Source organism: Hetaerina americana, unplaced genomic scaffold, assembly GCF_022747635.1.
Source record: "Hetaerina americana unplaced genomic scaffold, ioHetAmer1.1.p SCAF_10, whole genome shotgun sequence".
NCBI classification, from domain to species: Eukaryota; Metazoa; Arthropoda; class Insecta; order Odonata; family Calopterygidae; genus Hetaerina; species Hetaerina americana.
In genome coordinates this window covers 31,572,409-31,599,370 of record NW_027286070.1, presented here as the reverse complement: position 1 = coordinate 31,599,370, position 26,962 = coordinate 31,572,409, and the positions used below count along the sequence as shown (strand labels likewise).

Here is a 26,962-nt window from a genome sequence, read left to right as displayed (position 1 = left end):
TAAGAGTAAAGAGATACCTATTCCAGGTGCCACCTTTATTTAAATTTCAAATTTGATTTTGAAAAAAATCACTATGATTTATTTTTAATGGAAGACTTTACATACACTTGGAGAAAAAGTAAACAAAATCTTTTACTTTGGTTACTTTTGCATGGAATACAAATGAAATGAAAAATTAAGCACCTACATTAAGAAAGGCATTATTACTTCACTTCTGTTACTGAATCATTGGAGAGGTTGTCCATTTACTCATGGCAAACAGTGATCCATGAGGGGTAAGGATAAGGGGCAGGATAAGTATGTATCGTGGATGGTAAACTTAATGAGATGGTTGTTGAGGAAACTTAACTTTGAGGAGCTCTTGTCTGCTGGTTAACACAACCTCCGGGAAAGCTGGTTGTGTTTCATGAATGGATTCATCCCATCTCCATAGGTCCTGCTTTGCAACTGCCATGATAAAATGGGCAATCTCAACTATTTTATTCTTCTCTTCATAAGTGAATTGTTAATATTAAATTCTGAATTTAAGAAATATGAGCAACAGCCAACCAGATTCATTTAATTAATCAACTTAATTTAAGGGAGAAGGCAAATTGTAAATGAATATTTAAAACAATGATATTGCAAAATGCAGCAGAGTAAATTGTTATACTGCGTATTCAGAAAAAGTAAGAACATAATGACAATTTCGCATTATTTTTAATACCTAAAGGTTCATGAATATGTATAAGCAGTTCAAATGAGGTCAAATATGAGGAAAAAGCCCAAACATTTTTGAGTGAATTAGTTTTATGCACTGCAGTGGCCAGAGAAACGAACTATAATTTATAAGACTATGGTACTTTGATACACCAAACAATATCTTGCAATTTCTACTGTGATAATATAAATGTTATTTTTTGGAAATGATTTTGGATAAGATGACCTCAAAATTTAGTAATATGAAACTAAATCAAAATCAGCAGCTGATGCCAAATTCATTGATTGACAGGCAAATAAATAATGAAAATAGTCCATGAACCTCAAGCTCATTTGAATTATTTTCACTCTTAACAAATAAAGTAATTAGTATCCATGATATTTTTCATCTCACAAATAGATAATATATACACCTATATACAACACCCTTAGTGTCCTAAGATTTATAGGAAAACAACAGTATTTTACAACACCAATATGTAGCAAAAAGTTGTCCTTATAATCATATATATATATTTATATAATACAATGACTTTTAGTTAGTGTGTTTTAGGTTTCACTTAAAATAGTTTCAGTTGAATAAAAATATATTACAAATCACCCTTTGATTTCTATGTTAAGTGAAACCAATTATGCTACCGATAATCACAAACTGTAACTGTCTTTTCATCTCCTTTTACAGTTATCACATAAGCTCTTAGTTTTGAGCTTGACTTGATTAATAAACAACACCACATAAAAAACTGGATGCCATTGAAGACAAGGACCTTTGAAAGCACATACTAGACATTTCCCTTCATCACCTATTGTCTTAGTAAAATTTGTCTTTCAAGTTTACGCTGATGATTTAAAATGATGAAAGAAGTCTGCCTCCTCTGCATACTATTTGAGATGTTTAAAAGCAACATTCATCAATACTGTTCTCGACTTCATTAAAGGAAAATGTTGAGAAATATCTACCATTCAAGTGTGGTAATGAGTTCAATATATTCACTCACACATGTTAAATATCATATGCCCACTTTGGAAAAAGGAATGATAACCTTGGAGAGCATATCTTGAAATAAACCACTGACTAACTAGTCAATTGTTAAATCACTTATATTTGGTTCTTTGAATCTGTAATCGAATAGCTGGCAGTACTTACAAATGTTGAGAATTATTTTATCCTTGACTAATCAACTTCCAGCACAAGGAACTATGAATTTACATTTACAAAACTTTGGTTTCACATAACTGTCAAACCGAACAGTCACAGCTGATAATTTCTTCACAAACATAAAAAAATGAACTGAGTTTAAGCACTATCATTGCACATGTTAACAAATAGAAAGTTGAATCAATTGTCTGCCTTTATCCCATGGCCTTAGGGTTAGGCCGCAAACATAAAAGAGGATGCCACACTGAAGGAATAAAAGGAACTTTTCTTAGTGTAGACAAAACTTGCTTAGATTGAGTTCACTCCTGTCCAAATGAGAAAGGACATTTTGTGTTCACTCACTTTTGATCGCCTGCTGAGAATGATTGGGAATGGAAGGGGGACCAGTAGATGCACTGTATGAATGGTGGCCTGTTGTCACTAGGGCTAATGGAGCTCCCATTGCTGGAGATAATGGTGTTGCCATGGTGCCAAGTGAGTTTTGGGGAGTCATAGATGCCATGGAAGCAGCGGCTGCCGCTGCAGCTGCATATAAGCCTGGAGTAGCACCTCCAGAAGAGCATATTGGAGTAGGACTGCCCATCCCTGTGGCAGGGGGGTTTATGCGTTTCTCCTTTTGCCTCCTAAAATGGAAGAATTAGATTTTGGGTCAAGAAAGATCATAAAAATAACAGGAGAGGAATAATGGCCCATATATTCGAATCGACCATTTTCCATGAAATGTGCTCATTTAATTCATCACTATCAAACTGAAGAAATTATATTTTACTCCAGTAAACAGATATGCAGCCACATAATTGAGACTACTTAGTGTAGCTTAGGCTAATCCTAAGGCCTTTTAAGCCACATCAAGGAGTCTACGAATATAGCCATATCAACAAATGCAAATTGCTCTTTTCTTACCTGTTGCAAAACCAAACTCTTACAACTTCTTTCTCCATTGAAAGTGTCTCTGCTAGGAGTGCTATTTCTTCTGAAGTGGGCTTTGGATTCTGCACAAATGACTTCTCCAAAGCTACCCTTACACTTGTTTCGATGGAAGTGCGTTTCTTACGACGCCTTCCAATCGCTTCAGGTGTTGTCAAGGGATTGGTTAGAGAGTTTGGATTGTTTAAAGAGTTGTCCGCATCCTCCAACCATTTTTGAAGCAAGGGCTTCAGTTTGCACATGTTCTTGAAAGACAGATTTAGGGCTTCAAACCTTGAGATCGTAGTTTGGGAGAAGTCATTTCCATACAGTTTTCCCATTGCCAAGCCTACATCTCCCTGAGTGAAACCTAGAATGAAAAATGATTAAACATTAATTGGTATATTGTTATTTTGACGGGTAAACAACCACAACATGAATTTAACTAGCAATCTCAGAGCAACTTAACTCCTAAATTCTCTTTTAAATGTGTACTACAGAACTCACTAATTGGTAGATGAGGACACTCACCCAGCTTTATTCTTCTCTGCTTAAATGTTTTGGCAAACTGCTCCAATTCCTCCAAATCTGTGGTCTCCTCTGGTGGGGGCTCTAAGAGTCTAGACTGAGAGCCTTTGATGTGAGGAGTTGAAGTTTGTTGATTCTGCTGCTGCTGGCCGGCACTTAGGGGGGACTGATGCTGGTGCCCAAGGTGTTGATGGTGACTGTGGTGGTTGTGGTGTATGTTCTGTGAGTTGTGGTGGTGGTGGTTGCTGGGATGGTGATGATTGTGGTGGTGATGGTGGTGGTGGGAAAGGTGACTGGGAGGTGTTTGGGCTTGCTGTTGGCTCCCATGGTGGTTGCCATGGGAATGTGTTTGCGTGCTTTGCAGTGGCTGCTGCTTCTGTAGTTGTTGCAATTGCTGTGCTGCCTGGGCAACTGCCTGCTGTACCTAGACAAATAATAGTTGGTATTATAAGAAATTTGTATATTATAATAGTTAAAATGTATGATTCTATCCTTACAATACCGATGCTTTGTGACATTGAGGTGAATTCAAGATAGATGATACCACCAATAAATATTTCAGTTAACTTTGTATTTGTAAATGCATATTTTCAAAATCATGTAGGGCCTAGTTATGGGCACTGCATGGCGTTACATGGCACAATAATTTGCAGGAAAACTTTTGGAAACAGAACGTAAATATGGTTTGGTAAACATTACCTATTACTAGGTTACACTGATGTTGGAGTATGGAGATATCAATCAAAGAAAAACAATAAATTGCATGCTTCTCATTTAGCATAAGCAAAGAAATATGATCAATTATATGATGATGAAAAATTTCATGATTTGAAAAGTTCAAAAGTGATGATTGTAAATTTAGACTTCACATATACATACAAGCTACAACTGAATGAATGTACTTGTAATAGAATATCTAAATCCTTTAATTCAGTTTCATGCTTAAATTAAATATATGTTGGAATTATTTTAAAACTAGCTCTAAGAGGAAAAAAGGTCATTCCAAAAATAAATATTAAAATGCATTTTTTTATGATAAATAAATTTAATGCAATGTAACATGCATTCTCTTGTTAAGTTTATAAATCATATGTTCATAAACATAAAGGGTATTGAAATGATATTTAATGCAATTTTTAAAAATACATTAGAGGGAGCAAGAGAGCAGTCCTTCATTACCTGGACTGCCTGATCATGTGTCTGTGATACTACAACGCCTCGTGATTGTAGATTTTGCCGAGAAATTCTCTGTTGCATTAAGCCCTGAAAATGTCTCTGAATTACACTTTGGAAGGGTCTACATGTTCATTATCATACTTTTACAGCAGGTTCTCTCAAGAAATTAAGTTGCTAAAGTTAATTGCCAAATCATAGGTTAAAAACAGATCTTTAAGTGGCAAAACTGCTAATGCTAGAAAATCAAGCACAAGTCCCTACATTTCAAATTGAAATATATGGTTTTTATAATTTACATGGACAAAAGCCTCTTATAACTCTAACAAAGGCCATGTTACAGTTAAGCTTGGTAATTTTATATCAACATGTTGCAGAGGATAAGTCCAAATATTTCCCATCACTTTTTTTGAAACCAATTTCATTTACTGTAATTAATACGTACAACATATATGGTTTGCAAAATTCAATCATATCAAATGGGAAATTGGCAATTGACTACTTGAACCTGTTGAAAATACAAAATTTTCTGTTAATTTACATTGCCACCAGGAATAAAAAAATTGTGGGTAGGTATCTACTATGTGCCCAGGGAATATTGATCAAGATTATTCAGGATTATGATTGATATTAAAATAATTAGCCATAAATGGAAAATTTTGTTTGGAAAATCTCCACATCTCTGATACCCGAGATGACAAATAACATGTGATCAACCCACTTCACCTGACTTTACTGATTGATAAATTGATCAATATTTGACATTTGGTCTAAAGATAGAACACTCCATTATTAACAAGAACATATTATGCACTGACTTATCGTCTGGAGATAGATCAAATGAAAGTTCCTGACACTTCCATAAATGGGATAGGAGTTTTTTAAGGGAAAGTGAAGTTTTTGATGGAAGCATGAAGAGAAAGGCAAGGGTCTAAAGACTAAAGTCATTACAGTGGCCAAATGTCACTATCACTCACACTGTAGTTATTATTATAGTTCATCAAAACAGAATCATTATGGCTCAAAACAGGTTGCTTCACACACCAGTAAACTTTCAGTGTTGCAAAACTAATGAGCATTTTCCATCATAATATTTGAGTGATTTATTGAAAACCAACGGTCACCAATTGAGCAGAAACTTGTCAACAGGGATGAAGATTTTCCTTCATTTGAGTAATGAGAATATAATTCAGCTATTAGGGGCCTCATAGCTTCAAGAATCTTGAGCTCTATTATATCAGTCACCACTATCTTGTATTATTGGTTATAATTTAAATAATATGCACCTGATTCTGAAGGAAGAGCTGTGCTTGAGCAGGTAGCTGTGCACTTGCCCCAGGTTGAAATAAAACAAATTGCTGCAGCTGCTGCTGAAGTTGTTGGTGCTGCTGCAGAGCCTGGATCAAAAATGAATTTTTAATAATAAGTATATATGTATGAAAGAATAAATAACAGTAATATCCGCAGATCATTAAGGATGCATACTTAATGATGGAAGCATTCATATGTTATGCGATTAAGACCATGCTTTGAAATATCTCATCAAACTGAAGTCTCTCTTTAACTACTGAATGAAGTCAAAATTCAGTTTTATAATTGCAAGTTCAAAACCCATTAAATTGCTTGCTTGCTCATTTCTTAATGACTGTAAGACAATGTTACTATGGTTAGAATTCTAATATTTATTAATAAGTAGTCTTAATCGCTCATAAAGTCAGACTTATTTGTAATTCCCGCATTAAGTAAATTCCATATTGAATAAAAATTGGATTTAAAAAGGTATTATGATGCCAGTCCCAGAAGGAAAATATTGATGATCCAGAAGGAAAATATTGGTATGCATGGTGGCAGGATTTAACTTATTTTGTTCAAAAACATGCTAATTTACGCACCTGAATGTCCTGAGGACTGAGACCAGAGAGATTGTGCACAGGGATTTGTCCAGCAGCTGCTGCTGCCAAGTGGTTTTGGATTAGGATCTGCTGCCCTTGTGCACCCAGGCTCATCAACTGAAAGGACAAATTGAGTATATGTACACAGACTGTATTTCTCTTTATACACAAAGGAGCAAGTTTGCATTTTACATGTCTGCCAAAAATAACTGTCGCTAAAATTTTATGGCTGGAAATATAACCTGTAAAACAGATGGGGACATTCAAAGCCCTGAATGCTTCTTGCATGACCTTTCAGTTTTTCCAGGTGTACAAAATGCTTGCTATTCATCCCACGGTCACATCTATTCCATATCATTTTATTGGTTGAATCTTCAGTAAAATTTCTTTTTAGTCCAAATTAATAAAAGAAATTAAAGAAAATAGATTTTTCTAATATAATGAAAGTATACAGAGCATGCAGTGATGTAGGGCACTGTATGTTGGTGATTGTCGATAGCTAGAAGAATTGCTTAAAATAAACACCAGTTCTTCCAATCATAAATAAATAAATACTATCATGAAATAAATATATACCCTCCCATTTGGCATGCATATGCCTTTGTTTTTCACCAATGACAGTAGTAAACCATTGTATGTAATTCTTCAGGATATTATAATGAATAACTTGATTGAAAATGCATGCAGCTGAATACATTTTTTTCAGGCTCTATTTGGTGAAAATTCAAAATCACTGAATAATTACCCTTTATATCTTTTCACGCTAAACTTTATTAAACTACTACTGGTTTCAGGACATAAACAATGTCTTCAGGTATCATCATAAACCTGATGATATTGCCCATGAGTTGAAATCAATAGTAGCCCAGTAAAATTTAACATGAAAAAATACATAGTTTATTCATTCAGGAATGCATGCAGGTACTCATACTCTTGGATCACAAGAGACTTCACACTAAGTGTTAACTTCCAGTAAGTTGAAAATATTATGTCAAAATTTTAATGGTTCTTAGTTTGTCCATACCTGGTTGAGGGAGAGGTGGCCAGCCTGGATGGCTGCGAGGGCAGCTTGCACACTAGCAGCGGCTGTACTCGCTGATTCTCGGCTGTGGCTCGTGCTGCTCCCGCTGCTAGTTGTGCTGCTCCCTCCTCCGCTGCTATTGAGCTGTCCATTGGGTGCATTCGGCGCTAAAGAGGGCGACGTGACACTACTCCCTGGTGAGGTAGATGCCGTGCCGTTGGTGGCAGTGGATGTGGAGTGCCTTTGGGAGATGTCTGTCACCTGCTCATATTTAACGAGAGAGAAATCAACAATTAACTTCTAGACATGGCTGACTTTTTTCTAATGGAAGTTCAAAATATCACCTGCATGATTAATTACCCATCAAGTTTTCAATTTGGCTAATAATAATTCATGCAAGTCTAATGATGTTTGGCTTGGTTTTCCTACAAGGTTCCATGAACATTTATGCAATAAAATACAATCAAGCCAATCGGTGGAATCAATGGATTGGGTTTACATGCCATGCTGGATTAGCTTCAACAAGTGTGAGTGAAATTATGCAAATATTTCGAAATGTTAGCACTGTCATAGAAATTCCAGATGCTTATTTGGAAAACATTCAATTAATGTAATGAAAACGAATTTGTATACAATGAACCTACATTATTAGGCAAATAAAATTTATTCATGGGGCATGGTCAAAATACTGACAGTGAAATACTAAATTTCATCTGCCTATCTATTGCATTTTATAAATGATAAAATCATGCTGACTGAGTCAAATCTGATTACGTCTAGTAATCCTTAGATCTTGGCTTTGACTCCTGGGGTTTAAAAGTTGGACTGTGCCATTTCCTCAATGAAATTTGCGAGTATAAATGCCCTCTGCTGCAAAGAGTTTTTTATTTTTATTTATTTTGCATTAGTCCGAAATAGCACTTAAACCTTTACATCGGACTTTGTACATTGATATTACAATTTGACAATTACATACACCCAAGCCCTAGAAAAACCACCCAGGCAGGAATTGAACCCGCGGCCTCTGGTTTGGCAGACGAGGACGTTACGGCAATCTATCCCGAGTCTCAAGTTCCCAATTTATCACGAGTAACCGGCCCTGAGATCCTTAGCTAAATGCATACTCTGCATAATCTCAGAGGTTGGTGCTTGATTTCAGAGTTATTCATCAAATAGGGACTGCGGGGAGATATCAACTCCTCTCTCTGTGCAGAAGTTGAAAGCGCGCCAGTGCGTGTGTGTGTGACCGAGGAAAGGGAAAGACAGAGATGAGGGAATACCATGAATACAAAGGAGGAACAGGAGACGCGGTCAAAGGGAAGACCGAAATGGGAAGGATCAAATGTGGAGCATTTAAATCGAATCCACCTCCACGTGAGATACCCAAGGGGAATTCAAAATCGGAGCTTTGAGCACCAACATGCAAGATAATATCCCAACGGCGAGGTGCCCATCAACTGCAGGCAACTGGTCAGGTTCTAATGAAAAGAAAATTGATTCGCATCTAAAACAACTGGTACGCCCATTCATTAATGTAAATGAAATGAATCATCTCATCGGTAATTCAGATGCCATGCATTTGCAAAGGTGAATCAGGAAAGAATGAAAATAATTGGAAAGTAAATACGAGAACTCATTGATATATTGGGAATAGAAAATTGGATTTTGACAGAATAATATTATTACTCTCGTTTTATTTTTTCCCGATGATTCAAGGGAGCACAGGTCGAGGCCGAGCCGACAGTACTGGGTTTTACTTCGTTCGCAAAAGGACTACCTACACCGAGAGGAAGATGAACTTGCGATTTTGAAAATTTATCTAGCGTTTACCTTCAAATTTCCAAGGACAATTTAAATTCATTTACACAGTTTGGTCATCAACGCATTAATGACATAATTCACTCGGAATCTATGGAGTCAAGAGAAATACGTGGTACCTTACTATGGTCCTTGCTAACAACGGCAAAGGTGCGTTTCTGCATTTAGCAACGAGTGTGTATTCCAACTCTATGGTAGGGTCAGGATAATAATACTCCCAGGAGAAACACCGCTATTCACGGCAAAGGACTCACTTGCAATCATTGTCTGGGAGAGAATATTGCCCGAGGAAAAAAAGGTCTAATGGAAGGAAACAGTTTCATATGCCTTGATTAACCCACACACCGAAAGAAATACTTTTGAAGATTTTGCTGATGCATTGCGCCGCAGGTGGGTGGGTATACCATTAAATTATTTTTTCCTTTCCAGCCTCCACTATTTTCAGTCAATATAGAAGTTAGGAGAATTCGCGACAGTTTTGAGTTTCGGGATTTGGTTGGCACGCGAAATAAGAACCTATTTGAATGGAGAGTAGCAGTGGAAAGTTTTCCAGGCAAGTCTAAAACTTGGATTGCAGGAGTATTTTAACTCTTCCATGAGAAATCTCGCGTAATCCTACGCAGTGTCCTCTAGGGGGCCTCTTAGCCCCTGGAGTCCAAGGTCCCCTGAAGTGGACACTGCGTGAAGTCCCATGATTGCCATTCTGGGACTAATGGAGAATGATTTTAGGAAGAATTGTAATGCTAATGTTGAGCAAGCGTCACTGTGTTTTCGGGATCAAGACAGCGCTGGTTTCTTTTCAGACAGAAGGTTACTTTGTGGGTCGGTTTCGGAGGGAAATGGCGAAGATGAATGGGAAAGGAATTCTGTAGGAGATACGTGCATGGTCATGGGGGCGTGGGGGGGGGGGGAGGACGCTTGGAGGACGGCGCGACATCAAAAGGACGTCTCCGGGAGAGGGCGCGCGCACCGTAGCATTCCTCAGACTGGCAAAAACTCCAGGGCCGCGTTGGGACTTGCTTTTCTTTTCAAATTAATTAGTCGAAAATATTTCTGTGGATCACAAGGTTTGTCCTTCCCCGCATCGGATGGGTACAATGTGAACGACAGGGTAGGGGGGGATGGATTCGATTTTTCCCTCGAGATCTTCACTGTAAATAAATTCAATGCCAAATACGAGTTGGAGAAAACTTGACTATGCCGCCACAAAACAGCACGGAACAAAAACTCTTTAAACGAGTGTATATTGACCTTAAAGGCTTCGATGAGAACATATACTATATTTGCAATTCCTTACATGGCCGCTTCAAGTTGATATCGACAGCCAAAATCAGAAACCTCGGGATTGTACTTATAAACTGGGTACAGACCAAAGAAATTTGTTTTTTTTTTAATGAACGGAAGAAGGAAAATTTTCGATCCTGGGATAGCATTCTACTCTCGGGGTCATTCAGATACTTTGGCAAAAAAGGTGTAATTCCACAGCTCTATAATATTACCATTAGCACTCGTTTTTGTCGTGATTGTTTAGGCTCGTCAACATTGTTATTAGTGCCAGTTTAAGCATAGTTGATTTTTCCAACGCAGTCTAACTTCATCGGACATATTTATGAAAAGGAATAATTGGAAGAAAATAAAATATAATAAAATAAAAATATAAGTTCCAAAACATTGAATGACTCATGTGAAAAACATCGGAGAGTTCATAATACTCTCGGTATTTTACATTTGACGAAATTTAATCAATCCAGATTTAACGCAACAGTTCCTTCCACCTGAGCCGTTTTTGTCAATACATTCGACATTTACCTAAGTCGACTACATAACAAGGACATTGGAATTTGAGTCAGAATTCACGCATGAAAGGTCTCCATTTTCCGAATACTTTGATATTTTACACACGAAATGCTGACATTTTATACAGATGGACGTATCGGACAAACACCGACCGCCGGGAATTAAAAACGCTGAACGTTCCGCTTCGCTACTCCTAGTAATTTTCATATTATGCTCAACACTTTTCCTTTCGAGAGTCTTTTTATGCATGCAATTTTTGAGCAAAGCGTGTCACTTGAATGGTCTACTCGATGGAATTGGAACAGAAATCTCAAAAGGTGACTTTCCAAAGAGAATGTCAAGGATTTTTCGAGCGCGCGCACACAAGCGGCGGAGAATCGTTCTGGACGATCGCCGCCGGAGCGAATGGATTCTGGCGGAGGGCGAGGAGGGGAGGAGACGGGACGGGGGAAGATGACATTCGCGTGAGGGCAGGGCGGTGATGAGTGCGTGCATTAGGGAGAGAGTGGCATTAGGTGTGGAGGATGTGAGGCGAGCATTACGACTGGATCACGGCCGATCAAGACAGTCGAGTGGACCCACCGTGAACATGTTATCAGCGGAAACGTGCGCATCTATTCACAGCAAAAGCAAGCTAAATATTCTCAAGATTGAGAAGCTAACGGTTCCGATTGGAAATATTTTTTGCGGAAGTGCAAATTAAGGGAATGCCATGGACACATAATTATCAAATTGATTAAACTGATTTTAAAACCACACCGGCAAACTTAGCGACATCATTAAAACACAATAAAACTACGAGTGAAACGATTTCGTGCTGACTGACTTCAAGGAAAGTTTGTGGACAGGACTATTCTCATAACGTCGCGTACTGAAGCTGAGGTTAAAGAAAAATACATTTTATCAATTAGGATTCCCGAAGTCTTGATATTATTTATTAATTTAAAATATTATATTTTATTACACTTTCCTGCGATGGCATATGAGATTGTGCGTACTCGGCGGACGAGCTTGAAGGTTCTTGCATTAGTTATATATGATTACAAAGGAAGAAAATGAATATGTAGAGCATAAGAGATGTTTCTTTATGAATTGGGTCATTTAGGCAGGCTAGCTCAAAAGAATCCAATGAAACATAAAGGGCGCCAAAAATTGGAGAAAAAGGCATATAGGAATTAAGTGCATGCCTAAAATCAGCACTGAATCAGTATTCTCATGAAAAACAACACCGCAAGAGGCATTTGCAAAAAGAAGAGAATTGATCATGGGTGCCCAGGAGTTAAGATGTGAAAAAATACCAGCAAAGATTTTAATATGGAGCGTAGTGGGTTATGGACGAGAGATGTGGTCTTTGAGGCAAAGGGATAAGCGTAGATTTTGGTGGCTTTTGAAATGCGGGTGTGGCCGAGAATAGAGAAAATACGCTGGACAGAGAGAAAGACATACCCTGAGGTTTTAAATAGGGAGGGCAAATAGAAGAAGTTGCCGGATGAAATCTGAAAATTAGCCAGAGAAAGTGGATGGAGGAAATATTGAAAGGCAGTGGGATGCCGAAGTTCCTGATGGAAGTAAGAATGTTAACAGAGCAGTTACGAAGATGGAAGAGGGTAGGTATCTTAAACAGCATGAAGGCATGCAACGGTTATAAAGAAATGAAGGAAAAGATAGTGTAGGGCAAAGAAATGGGAAGCTCTCGCAATAATTAATAGTAAATAGTCGCTAGGGACCGTCCGAAATCTACCTTCAATTAGGTAGAATGCACTGAACGAAAATTAATGAATAATTGAAATATGTCCTCTTTCAAACAGCATTATCGGATTGAACTTAGAACTTTCTCTCTCTCTCCGAACATAGACATAAAATTTCGTCGTTGGCCTTCCTATCTAACATTCTGATTTTCTCAATAGATCATTCAAATTGTGAATTTCCCCACAACTTAAAAAAAAACTCGATTGCCATTAAACAACACGCCCAAGTGCTCCAGTTAGCGACGAAACAAAGCAAGGACGCTTGGGGAGGGGGCGATCGGGGTCGTATTCACACGAGATACCTCTGGAAAGACATTTTAGACGCTGGAGAGGACACCATCCCATAGTTTCAACTTCCCCTATCCCCACAGCATCATTCCACGGGAGAGTTGGTCAGGGCTCATCCTTCCACGAGTGGTCGGGGGGAGGAGGGGGGGATATCGCCTTCCCTACCCTCCTCCCCGCCCCTCTGTTGGCGTAGGGTAATGCACTCTGGGAGTGGACGGGATGGCAGGGAGATTGCTTCCGTGGGGGGTCGCGGGAGGGGTAGGAGGAAGTTTTCGGGGTGGCGGCAGGGGTGGAAGAGGCAGGGGGAGTAGGTGGGTAGAAAAGCGGCCGAGAAGTGGTAGCTGTGGGCGACCGGGGGTGGCAGCGGAGGAGCGTGAGAGAGGTGTGTGTGTTTAAGATGGATGACCCCTGAGGGTCGGGGGGGCGAATGGGAAAGGGGAACCTGTGGTGGGGTGGGGGTGAAGGGGAATCGGCGTGGGAGGGGAGAGGGAGGGAGGTAGGTCCTTTGCATTCGGGAGCAGTTCACCGGGTTCCATTTCACTCCGGCGGTCACTATACGCGGTCAGGCGTAGAAGACTGAGATGCTGTCTCGGGAGGTGACGGAGAAGGCGTGGGGGGGGGGGGGGTCGAGAGGGGGAAAAAAATACAAGGAATCGAGGGACCGGGAGGAGGGTAAGAGAATGGGGAGAGAGAATAGCGCCCGTTTATGGGGGAGGGAGGGAGATGCCCTTTTGAAGCGAGCGTTGAGAACTGCCCTCCCGATTTTATTCCGCCGCTGCCGAGAATCAAGTCTGGCGTCGCACGTACTCCGAGAAAATACACTTTAATGCCCCCCCCCCCCCCATGAAGAAGGGCGTGCGACTCTATTTAGCATACAAAAACCGCTGAGGGAAAAGAGCCTCTCCGTTTCAATCCGAACGGCAGTAGGTGGGTAAGTTGGCTCGGAGACCTCTTCTTTCGAATCAAACGAATGACAACAGAGGCAGCCTACGTGCGATGGCTGGCCATTTTCTTCCTTCAAAGTACACACGCGGCAGTTGGATCGATTAAATGAATTTCTCCTATTTTGGTTCAAATTGCACCATTTGATGACCTATTTGCATCCTCACCATGGTAATTCTTACAGTTCAATTAGCAATATTTACTGCACGAAACTCCACCAACTTGGTTGCTTTGACGCTAGAACAAAAATAAATTGATAAAATGAACAAGTTTCGTGCATGGAAGCATATTATTGATCAATCAGACAGTATCAATACTAAGCAAATGAGGGAAATACGACTGAGTGGATAAAAAGACAGAAATAAAAAAAATGTCTCGTGCCATTCCCATCGCTCGAATGTAAAAAGAAATTAAGGGTGCTGGCATAAATATGCTGGCAAATAAATAATGTGGTGTGGCGCTGAAAATGTATCCGGGGATATCTAATTTGGAAACACGATTGCAAGTTGCAATATGAGATTTTACGGTTATCGGATCGTACATGCCAAACGCTTAAAAGTACCGGTAAACACTCCTGCGATTACCATTATAGCACTTCTGATTTAGGAAGCACTAGACGAATAAATCCTTACATACCTGCTCACTACGATTTCTGCCCTCGGATCGAATATTTTGGCATTTCAAACTAAGATTGCCACAATATTTTTATTTACGTAATCTTAAGGCTTTCCAAGTTTACTCTAGTCAAAAATTTATGTTTACCCCGAATAAATATTTCAGCGGAGGTGAAAGTTTAGAATGGAAATCAGACACACCGATTCTCTAATTTTTTTAGCCCTGGCAGTAATTCTCTAACCGAACAATCACATTATTTTTGTATAGTACCTACAGCACACAATAGTGCATGATCAAATGCGTCTTTATTTTTTGTGAAAGCGTACGCCGGAAAGCATTTTGGAATCATCGTCTCAATAATGAGTTCTTTGACGAGATCATTAAGATAATCTCAGAACTCACTTTTATTTCCAACTTTCCCTCGCTTTACGAGTAGCAGTCACTCCGCAAAGGGGAAATTTACCCCGGAGGAGGGAAATTTTTGGCTTCGGTCATCAGCGGGACTGGAGACTACGGAGATTAGAAAAAATGAAAAGCTCGCCCTTCATACCAAACCCTCGCAACATTTGTTCTTCCTTCCTGAATGCAAAATTATCATTGACCGAACCGAGCTCTACACCATCACGTGGGAGCAGCGTGGCCATGGACCTGGGAGATGAGAGGGCGTTGAGATACGAGCAGGAAGATGAGAAGACGATGCACTCTGACTTTTTCGGGGGAGTGATTTGGTAGGAGGAGTTACGAAGCGGGGGGGGGGGCGGCGGAATTTGGAGAACGGCGAGAGGGAGGAGGGAGTGCGGAGGAAGGGACTTCGCTTTCTGGGTCAAGAGGGTCACCACACACCGTTCCCAGAAGACTTAAAGGAAGAGAGCAGTTCTTTCTCGTTTTGTCTTTGCCGAGTTCTCTTAAAGAGGAACCGAGGGACGGTTTCGAATGACAGGTCAGGAGTGGCGCCTGGTCATGTTTTGCGACTGCACCGCTATTTCCGGAGAAATGGGAATGCGCTTTCGTGGAACCGTCGCGATGGAATTGAGCCGCATGTCGTACGGTGTACGGTTCAGTGGATTGCATGGGTGTTGTGAGGTGTGCGAGCGGTGAATAGCCTATCGATGAGTACAGAAATGTCACGCAGTGATTGGGATTCGGGTGATTGATAAATATTGACGAAAGACTGCATTGAAACGTCAGAAGATTGGAGATTTACAAAAATCAGAGTGCTTGAAGGGGGGAAAGAAGCCTTGAAATAATGCATCGATTGAAACGAACACTTAAAGATTAATATGGGCATTTGCGACGAACCAAATTAAATGATCTACTGTGTTTATGAATTAAGATGACGAAAAATTTGTAACGTTCAGTAGACGCCATTGCAGAGACGAGGAATCTACTCACAATTGCATTACGATATTTCGTTAATGAATTAACAGACTTACTGCAGCAGCACTAGCGTTGATTAATCAATGTCTTCAATGCTAACCAGCTGGTTCATTACTCTTCCAGAAAATTCCAACATATCATTGTTTTTTCTCCACGCTTTCCAGTTGAATTAGGTAATCGGATAATAATAACGTATTCATAATTAACTAATGTGAAACCTGGACGTGAAATTAAACATCCAAAATACATATCATTTACAGGTATATTCTAATGCCAATAATGAACTACATGTACCAAAGATGATTTCATGTGTACAGTTGTCGTTTCTGCAGGAAAAAACGTCCGCGGAATCGAGGGAGCGATCATTTCGGAACGGCACCGAAGGCGGAGGGAGAATATACGATGAAAATTTATTCGTTAACATTTTTTATAACGTGCTTACTGGGCCTCGAAAGACTGAGAGGAGGGATGGGAGGGTTGTTGAGGAAGGAGTCACCAAACGAGGATATAGCAAAGCGAGCGAGAGAGAGGAGGCAGTAGATGCGAAAAGGAAAAGTCGGAAAAGCGTCCGGAAAGCGAGTTTTGCGAATGCATGGTAGGGGGAGGGGAGTGGAGGGCGGGAGTTATTGGGGGAGGGGGAGGAGAGAGAGGAGGGGAAGGAGCCAGCTTCGCCGAAAATCGCAGCCGTGATGGCGACCAAAATATTTCGTGGATTTTCGCGTCACGTGATATAGGGCGGGGATGTCAAGAACTTCGAGGGGAGGGAGATATGAAGGAGCGAGCTGCTTCGGGTGAACGGGGAGAGATGATTGCGACAAAATGACATCTGATGAGGTTTTTCATCAAAAGATTTCGATACTGTGATCGCATGCCGCGATTCGTTTAGGATTCTGTCAGCAAGTCACTGGGAAACAGGATTTTTACCCGACGTTCTGCAACTAAATATGACTATCTTGAAGAAATCTTTTCATTCATTCCTTATGAATAGCTACGCCATCGCAATAAAAGTTCCAGGTTTGTTAAGTGGAAAAGGAAAATCACAATAATTTTCGAATATAGGGAATATAAACGGTAATAATCCTCTTCTACGTAGATTTAAAGCAACACTTTCGCTAATATCCAAAGTCGACCGGAAATAAAGACCATATTTAAAGAATTTATTTCATGGCCTTGTAGCGTAGCAATATTAGAAGCGCCTAAGGTGCAATTATTTATTCAAGTACGCTTTGAAATTTTAGTTATTTTCACGACATAACGAAAAATTCATTACGATAAAATGAATGGTCTTCACCATTCCGAATTCATGATCGAGAAATATTTAATGTACAGGCATTTAACACAATTTTACACCGTTTACTGCCTTCAAATTTTAAAATAATAAATTACATAAGGACTGCAATTGCATATTTAATTTAAAAAAAACAGGTGAGATAAAAGCTAATATCACCTACTAAAACGTGAAAAATATATAAGATCATTTTTGCAGAAGCAATGGAAAAAACACTTCAGGTTAGGTGATGGGGATCCTAAGTACAAATAAATTTTATTTTGAACAGACTCCATTTCAGATTAATATTAACGTGTACAAAATTATCGCTCACTAGATAAATAATACATTTGCTAGCCACAACGAACGATAGATAGAACGTTCAAAATACGAAAGTCGATCAGAAATCAGCCTAATCTCTCGCACGAAACATCATCCACTTAATACGAAGTATTGGCAATTCGCATAATTACATATTTTACCCCAAAAACCGTACACTAAAAACTATGGACCGATTGATGGAATGCATTTCCCTTAGATTTTCACCAAACGTAATGAACACCACCGAGGCTTCCAAGACCGAGGGGCTGTGCAGCCTCACTGGCCGAAGCCCTCCCTTCCCATACCGTCCCTCGAACGCGACCGGGCCTCGCTCACCTCTGGACGACGTCGCGGCGGGCGGTGGCCAGGGAAGAAAGGAGGTGCGTTCCGAGAAGTGAGCTCCTTAGATGAGGAAGAGGTTGCGGGTGGGGAGTTGGAAGGAGGGGGAAGGGGGACGGAGACAAGAGCGAAAGAGACAGAAGAAGAGGTTTATAGTCTTCCCCCCTTCGTTCCCTCCCTCTCCCCCCCCCCATCGTCTTGCATCGACTATGAGACGCGAATACTTGCGTGACAGCGGTTCTTCAAGTCCTCCACCCTACCGATCCCTCTCCACCCCCTCGGGCCACTCCCGGCCGGCTTCCCCTCCCTCCCCCGTCCCACATTCCCCCATTCCCAAAACATCTCTCAGCTTCCATTACATAGTGGCCTCTATTAACCGTTATTTTTCCTTCGCGGAAAACCCGAATATATTTTACTCATAAGGATCAAGTGCGTGTTCACGGCGTGGTCCAGTTGTCAAGGAGTGAACCCTTTCCGTCTGGTCTTCCTCGGATTGAGACAATGCTGCTTAAAACACTGAATAGGGCACGGAATGATGTGGTTATTTGGTTTCCTTTGGTTTGCGCATGCGGCGTAACACCGTTACACCACTCAACTGTTCCCCCCTGGACAGCAAATTTTGTTAATACTAAAGTGTGCATCGGAAAGTTTGCGTCACATTAGGGAGAGTAGAGGGGAGGAATAAAACGGAAACACCTAACATTTTTTAATTGCCCTTTCTACCATAGATTCTGGTCAATTTTGTGGATAGTTAGAACAGTCGCATAGGTAGGAGATCCGACACAAAGAAAAAACGAGAAACTATAACCAAACATAGGCAACGCAATTTCGAGGAAAACCCGAAGACCGTGCAGTTTTATTGGAGCATCAAAACGCCGCGGGGACCCATGGACCAACTTGAACTATGCGTTCGCCTCATTTGGATTTCTGGTACAAACCCTGCAATGGTATCGGATGTACATAGTGTGATGGGATATCTACTCATGTAAAAGTACGACCTATATTCCCTTCTTGTAACAGATTATACTAGGGACTACCTAGTAAAAAGAGGCAAAGGGTATTTCGGGGTATTAAAGACTTTTTTTCCTTCGCAGACGCATCTGATGGCACGTCTGCCCATAGAAGTGTAAAAAGTAACTCCGAACTTGTATTCAGGTTTATCAGGGGACTAACTACCCGAGTGACACAAAACCCACACTCGAACCCAGAACCCTAGAGTTAGCGGGCGATTTCGTTAGTCAACCGACAAACCCGTCCGGACGTTTTCAAATGCTTAAAAACTCTGAAAGTAACGTCAATAATACGTATTTTTCAATCGAAAGATTTCATTAAGTGAAAAAAAAGCGCGTTCATCCCTTCATTAAAAGCAGGATAGACGGATTCAAGGAGTCCATCCAGCACCTAACAAAGGAGCGAAGAACAAAACAAAACACTCACCAGATTGAGGGCTCCGCTGCCCCCGCCACACTCGTCCCCTCGCTCGTCCCCGGAGTCGAACGAGTCCTCATCGTCGTGGGGCGGGTGGTGATGGTGGTGGTGCGCGTGGTGCAGGGGTAACCGCTCCCCGCAAGGGTGCTCGGCGGAGGCGCGGCTGTGGTGCGACGAGTGGCGCGACGAGGCCACGCTGCCCCCCGCACCGCCCACGCTGCTCGCCACGCTGCGCCCGCTCGTGCTGCTGCTGCTGCCGTTGCTCGGGCTCCGCTCCGTGGGCACCACGGCCATCCCGGCACCCGACACCACTCCGACTCCCCCTGGCCCGCCCCCACCGCCGCCGTCCTCCTCCTCGTCGTCCTCGCCCGCGCTGTGGTCTCCGCGGGCGAGGCGGGCCACCAACAGGGCCCCGGGGCCCACGCCGCCGCCGTTCACCCCCAGAGGGTCTACAAGAGACGAAGATACATTGGAATGAGTATTAGCACGCACTCACACACATAAATACTGGGATAATATTAATCCATTCCTAACTACGTGGAATTCATCGTAGAGTAAGGATCATTGCATTTGATTAATAAGTTGATCATTATCATTTAATTGATGCTATATGCTAGCATTTTCTAAAAAAAATAGGCGTGTCCAATGATGATGAAAGAATGATCACTTAAAAACTAGACACTGCATCAGTTTACATATTCACATGTGTTCAGTGACTTAATGATACCTTCTTGTTGTTGGTATATTATACAAATTGGAATATGGACAATGACTATATTAATATGTAATATTCGTTATAAAAGCAACAAAATTGAAATTTTTGATGCTGCTAATATTTAGCTTTTTCCATGCTCGTGGAATTCTATTTCAAAAACTACCATTCTGTAACAAATGGTAATTAACAGTCGATTGGCGAGTAGGTAAAGTTTAGGATAAGTTTCTAGAAACAAGCGCCATAAACCCACAATTCAGTTTCGCCTGATGCCCAGCACCAAATATTATTTCTATGAAGAATGATCACTGTGGAAATAATATATTCTCTTACCACATAATACTTTTATCCCTTAATATCTTAAACTAAATACATATATTCTCTTCCTACTGGCATATTCCCTTCATAATAACTTCCAAACGGTTCCTGTTCTCTTTGCTCTTTTAGTCGATTACTTCGAAAAGAAAAACACACTGCCATGCACCTACGTATGGCCAGTAAACTTAAAGAATGCGGAAAATAATCAAAGAAAATGACTTTGTGAAATGAATTTTTTAAGGAAATAGCTGTGAAATATAAATAGGAATTGATCTATTAATGCAAACCAATTTATGCGTCTAGCAAAACTGGTGTAGTAATTTACCACAAGTATGTGAACTTGTTAGCGGGAAGAAATCCTATCACGTACAAGTATATTAGCATTAAAAACCTCCGCCCTCTTCATGAACTCTCAGCCTCCCACAATAATAAATGAAGCTACCAAAAACTAGAGATTAGGAAATTTTCCTTCGATCAAACTTATCGTGGGCTTGCCAAAAAACACCCCAGCCATGCGGCACGAGGACTTAACCGAAGCATCCCTCCCCCTTCAAATTTGAAGAGCGTGAATTTTGAAAATTGTCGAGCGAACCACGCTCTCCTACCGCCCACGGCGAACGGGTATTATCCGAAAGGAAGCCAAGGGTCAGTCTGGGAAAGAGGAAGAAAGGACGAACTGCCACAAGGGGTGGCCGCACGGTGGCGAGGGCGCGAGCCGAGGATTGGAATATGCATGAGAGGGAGACTTTTGGGGTTTGGGTGGGGAGGGGTGTTGGCGGTGGCGGGGTCCGAGAATCTCAATGAGAGGGTGGAAAGGGGCAGAGAAGAGAGAGGGGGGTGGGTCGAGAAAAGGATGGATGAGTTTTTATAGGGGCGCACATGTGCTACAGGGGCGGACTAGGGAAAAAGGGGGTCGGGAAAGGAATAGATTGCTCTCATCCGCATACCTCGTTCCCAGGAGGCGTGTGCATTGGATCAGCCAATGATTATTGATAAATTATTGATCAAGGCACCTCTCGCTGTGCGTGGGGGAGGAAGGGCGATGGCATCCGTGGGCGGGGTGGGGTGAGTGGAGTGACCAATGGTGTTTGGGTCAGGGAACGACCACGATGGAGATGGAAATGAGATGAGGGCCGAGGGGGGCGGGGAAGGAGGAGGGGGGGGTGAGAGAATTCGGGGGACGTCGGGGGTTAGGAGTGGGTGTGGAGAGGGTGTGGTGTGAGGGACCGAGACCGTCGGGAGGGTGTGGGGAATAGAAGACGCATAAGGGGCATCTTGGGACTATGGAGGAGGAGTTTTGCGTTAAGTTAGACTGTGCAGAGTTAAGCAAGTTTTGCACCTGAATTTCTCTCATCACAACCTTTGCCACGACAATGCCGCATGACTTTAGTGCACGGTGACGTGGAACTACCGCTAATTGTCACTCTGTTCCATGGAGTTCACGAAACTTTCCCTCGCTGTGGCTCTGATATTATATTATAACTCACGTTCCTTAGAATATTTATGTTCGGCTCTCCAACTCGACAATGAAACTAGGCGAAAATAAATTTCTGACGATGAGAAAGAAAAATAAATTGAATTACAAAACGAAAAATGTAAGTTTGAAATTCAAAACTGCGAATATCATTTAGAAAACTTGGGAGTGCACACAATATTTTTTTTATTTCTTCTCAAGATTGTTGATGTTGCTTTGTACGAAAACTTTGGAGCGAAAACTCGGAAAGGTTGGCACACTTGGTGCGCGGTAAAACGAATTCAGTCATCCATAAATTAGCTTCTTACTCACCACACTTACTTTGGTTAATAATGCGATACTTTCGGCAATGAGAAAACTTTGCGAATAGTTTTGAGCAATGCTTTCACAACTCACATTTTTCCGCGGTAGCATATGAAATTCGAAACTTTACTTCTTCCCACGTTCATGTCCTATGCCCTATTTTTTGCGCGAAAGTTCCGAACCATTCAAATTTCCTCAAGGACGAGGTGGGAGCCACCTCCCAGTGTCTTCCTTTTCCTCCTCTGCCTCCTCCCCGCCTGCTATGCGAAGCATTCCTACGCCTCAAACATAATCGGGTGAAAAAAGTTGCGACAAAAGGGACCGCTTCACGGCAGTCCCCATCTCCGTTCCCCCCAATCTCCGCTTCCCGATTTGCATTTGAATCCTCATAAGAAATCCTACGGGGAGAATGTTCCGGCGCGCTCTCAAACGGCGACCGGAAATCTTCAGGGGCGGGGGGGACCCATGGGGTCTCTCCTCTTTTCCACTGGAATCTAGAGATGTAAAAACATGGCATACTTGCCGAGGATTTTACAGCTGAAATGCCTACAACAAGTGCTATTTATTCAGTTTGCGACACCCACGCAATTCGTGCGCCGTGTTGGAAATGTGGAGAACACGTCAAAAGCACTTGGATGCTCGTGGTTCCGCATTTGGAGACTCTCGATCCACCACCCAGCATGGAATGTAGAATATAAAACTCCTGCATCACTTTTGCTAAACGAGCCCGTTGGACGATTCGCCCTTCTTATACAATTGAATGTCTCCAAATGAGGCATTTATCCGAGAATAGATGGGATTGCGGCCTAACGACATCTTAAATGATTGTAACTCGAGACTGAACTTATTTGAAAGTTGGTGTTACAAGTCAGCGTTTGTTCAAAGGGGATATTCGCCGACAGGAGGTCTCTCTAATAAATTTTTTAAACAACGAGTTGCGGATTTTTCAATTTACCAGATGGTTCTCTAAGAGCAGTTACTGAGGAATGGAATTTTTATTTCTCAAGTAGAGAGCGTTAGTTCTCGCTGGTTGATGGCTTAACGGCTCTAAATGAATTTCAATTGGTCGAAGTTATGGAATTATCTTTAACAATTGTCACAAGCTTTATATCATCGATGAAAAAAAAACCGCATGTCACCAAACTCTTCAACATGCCCAAACATTCAGGTAGATCATTTCGTGCACGCGCAAAAAGTCGAAGGGACAGAAAGGATTATCAGAAAATCGGTGTCAAACTTTTGGGAATGGCTTCGCAAAGAAACGTAGGGAGACAAGTTGATATGAACATTTCCATCGAGTCATTTCCAGTACTACGGTGATTTTTGTTGAGCAAACGCGCATAAGCCGTGCCACCCATCTACACTGCACGTTAGAAAACGCTGCACTAACGACCCCGCACTTGAGTAATCCTAGGAGGGACAGAGAGCCTGTTATTGTGACAAAACGCGATTGCGATTGTACGTGGGACCCGTCTTTAGATTTTCTGTATCGCGGAGCAGTAGATAATACCTAAATACCAGGAAATTAAAGAGGGGAAGGGCATGCATGATTAAGGTTGATTTCGGGAACTGTTGGGAGGAGGAAAACGGTCTCGAGACATGGGAAAGGGTTTCCATCGAATAACAGGACACGGTGGACTAGTATGGCGCAACGCGGATGCCGTTATAGCATCGTCCCTTGAGACGAATTTTCATTTAGGGAACCGCGTGAATTCTCTTGAGACACACGATTTCCATTTAGCGTTTTAATTTATTTTAGGAGGGACAAACTGTTCTCGTGCACGGGGGATTGTCGCATTTTGCCATTCGGTCAGCCCTCCCGGTTCGTCTCGCCGATCTTTCGGCGCGGTTCATCCCGAGGTCGGAGTCAAGTTCTCCGCATCCTTCGGCCGCCGCGCCCACTTTGCCGGTCGGCCGAGACTCGGCGATTGCCCCGACCGGACGTCAAAGGAGTTGACAGCGTGTGCCACGCGAAGCTTAATGGGTAGACAGTCTCCGACCGAGCGGCTGCACCAATCCCGGACAGTGTGCACTAAGCGATTACAAGTGAACATAACTACCTGGGAAGTTCCAGCTGGCGAAAAAATACCCAGGGGCCTTAATTGATAATAATATGGCTTATTGAATAGAGCTATAGCCGTACTTAGTACTTAAAATAAGGAGACTATGGACCGTCAAAATTCTACTTTAAATTGGTAACTTATATGGACTAGATTGCCTACATTTTACGAGGAAGGTTTAATCATTACCGTTTACTTAAAAATTCTGAAATTCGCCAATATCCCAGTATTCCCAATTCATTCTTATTTCTCACCATCCACTCATTTTCATTTCGAATGGGACTTTCACGCTCCCTTTCATGCACCGTTACTACGCGACTTGCAGTGGACGGATGCTGAATCACTTGTGATCGAGGGAAAGATTTTCAAGTCGAAATTGTTAGTACATTCAACGAAATACGTCATACATTCGAAATTATCTCGATTTTTCACTCCCCACTGTATGTCGTCGGATGCATGACAGTCGACAGAAATAGCAATTGAAGAGGCCAAACGTTAGAATCTTTCCTCTAATGTGTACCAGTAAATTGAGCCATTTCTCTACAAACAATTTCACATCTAGAATTTATTTTCATTTCTGAATTTAAATCCAGTAGACATATTAACAATGCTAAATAAGAAGAGTATCTGGGAATAAACACAAATGTTTATTATTCAGTATGCATGCCGACCGAAGAGTGAATAATACAGTAAAAGATAGAATGGGAAGACAAGGCAACCTGTCGGGCGATTTTACGGGAGGTAAAAGAACATCTGAAACATTGGAAAACGTGGCAGCAAAGAAGGGATGAATTGAGAGTACACATAATACAACACGAGAGCTTTAAAGACCTAAATAGGAGAAATAAATTAAAAAAATGTTGAGGAAGACTGACAAAGATAATTTTTTTCTGCCCTAATTTCTGCAGGTTGAATAAATTATTACATTTGCTTGCGAGTCACGATATGCCAACACACTAAAAGGCTGCACTTCCTCTGCATTAATGACAGCCTATAGATCCACAATGATCATTTTCCATTGATATTCGAGAACATTTTCTTTTAAAACTCGGTATTATTCCGGAAGGTACAGCGCCTGTGAGTAAATCCATTTTTATTTTAACCATTTATTGTCATTAAATATTTTTAAACAGACGGTGAATATGAAACTGAAATTCATTTTGCCGAACATGTATTCGGTCAAAACCAAATCCCTTTATCGGTTACTATAATTGAGTTAAAAAGATTTCAAATTGTAATCATGCCAGTGATCATCAGAATAATGTTTAATATCCCTGATGATCTATCAATAGGGTTCAATTACTGGCGGAAGAAGTGCTCAGGAGAGGTGTCACTAACGTTAACGAGGATACTCTTGATAAATGACACTAAAGTGAGAACCGATAGGCCTATTTAAGTGCAGCTTAAAAAGATCTCATAATACTTGGACAGCGCAGCCATGTTAAACGCGATCGAGATTCACATTCCAGAAAATATGGACATCGCTAATGACCAACCCGTCTCATTCCTATACCCAAGGAATCCATATCTCTCCAAAGACCGGGAACGACTCACCACTGACTGAAAACGACAATTAAATGGGAAATAAGGAAAGATCATTCGAGAGAGGCCATTGGTAGACGAAGGCTTTAATGCTTAAGCTTGTATGTCCGCGTACTCGATATGTAGAGGAACGCGCGCTATATGCTGCAAAGCGTTTTATTTTCACTCATTTCCTCAAAAGGAATTTATTTTCTGCTAGGTTTCATGTCGCCACCTGATGAATGCGGTGCGGGGTTGGTGTGGGGAGGCGGGGTTAGTGAAGAGTCTCTCTTTGACTAAATGTCAAACGTTACAAGATGCGAATAATGGTTACCCCCCCTCTCCTCTTCTCCCTCTCCCCCACAACCTTACCTGCTATCCCCGTCCCATCCTTTTCAATTTTTTCCGAGAAAAAAACACACGGCCGTTAGATGAAGTCGAGTCGGAAGATGTATCTCTCCGCTACTGGCGGCAACAATAGATTGCGGATTGCTTATCGTCGCGGGATTGAGCGAGAGTGCGCTGTTGGTGGAGGGCTGGAGGGTAGCGGGGGGGGAGAGAGTTGAGAGGGTAAGGGGGGGGAGGATAGAGGGAAGGATATAATACGCTCCCTTCCTCCGTCGGATACGAGAAGCTTGACCGAGGATTCCTTCCCATTGCAGTCGTCCTTATCCAATGGTTCCCACGGTTCGAAATCAGTGGCGAAACTACCGAGAAAAATAGCTGCTCGTGAGACGGGTTACTCTTTGGTCTTCTGTTTTGAGAAACTAAAGTCGACAAGAGGAGTAGGGTAATCATCCAGCCGTAAGACAAGTACGAAATCCCTTCCCGAATGCTCCTCGATCAATGCTGCCCGTGTCAATCCTCTTCGTGAAATTAAGCCGATTTTTCCAAGACTGCGGCCAATGTGATGGTGAAAATTGTAAAACCGCAAAACCTAAGCGTCAGTACAACGTACGAAGACATGGGGGGGGGGGGGGAGGGAAATTAAACGCTGATTTTACTTCGGCAACCGGTGGATGGAGAAATTTAACGGGAATCCTGCACCTAGGAAGGCTAATCGCCTTAATGAAGATAAAACGTGGTTTGGCGGTGGGGCTGTTTATCGTATTTCCGTGAGAGAGACATTAAGTCTTTGCTGCCGTTGGCTTGATCGAAGCGATTAGAGGTAAAATAGTATTGAACTTAAAAATAAAGGAAATTGAATCGTAATTACCTGGTGAAAATGCTACTCCGTCCGGCCACACTCTATCCAT

At 41.6% G+C, this 26,962-nt stretch overlaps 1 protein-coding gene across 1 annotated transcript; it reads right to left on the bottom strand.

The window, feature by feature from the left end:
- Nucleotides 1–235: 235 nt before the first annotated feature.
- On the bottom strand, nt 236–26,962 carry LOC139700300 (protein nubbin-like). The gene is given in 11 exon segments (XM_071598940.1): nt 236–447; nt 2,201–2,481; nt 2,762–3,134; nt 3,296–3,585; nt 3,629–3,648; nt 3,651–3,716; nt 5,752–5,862; nt 6,358–6,474; nt 7,382–7,639; nt 19,328–19,767; nt 26,923–26,962. Coding segments are annotated over 11 exon segments (2,124 nt in total). The 3' UTR covers nt 236–319.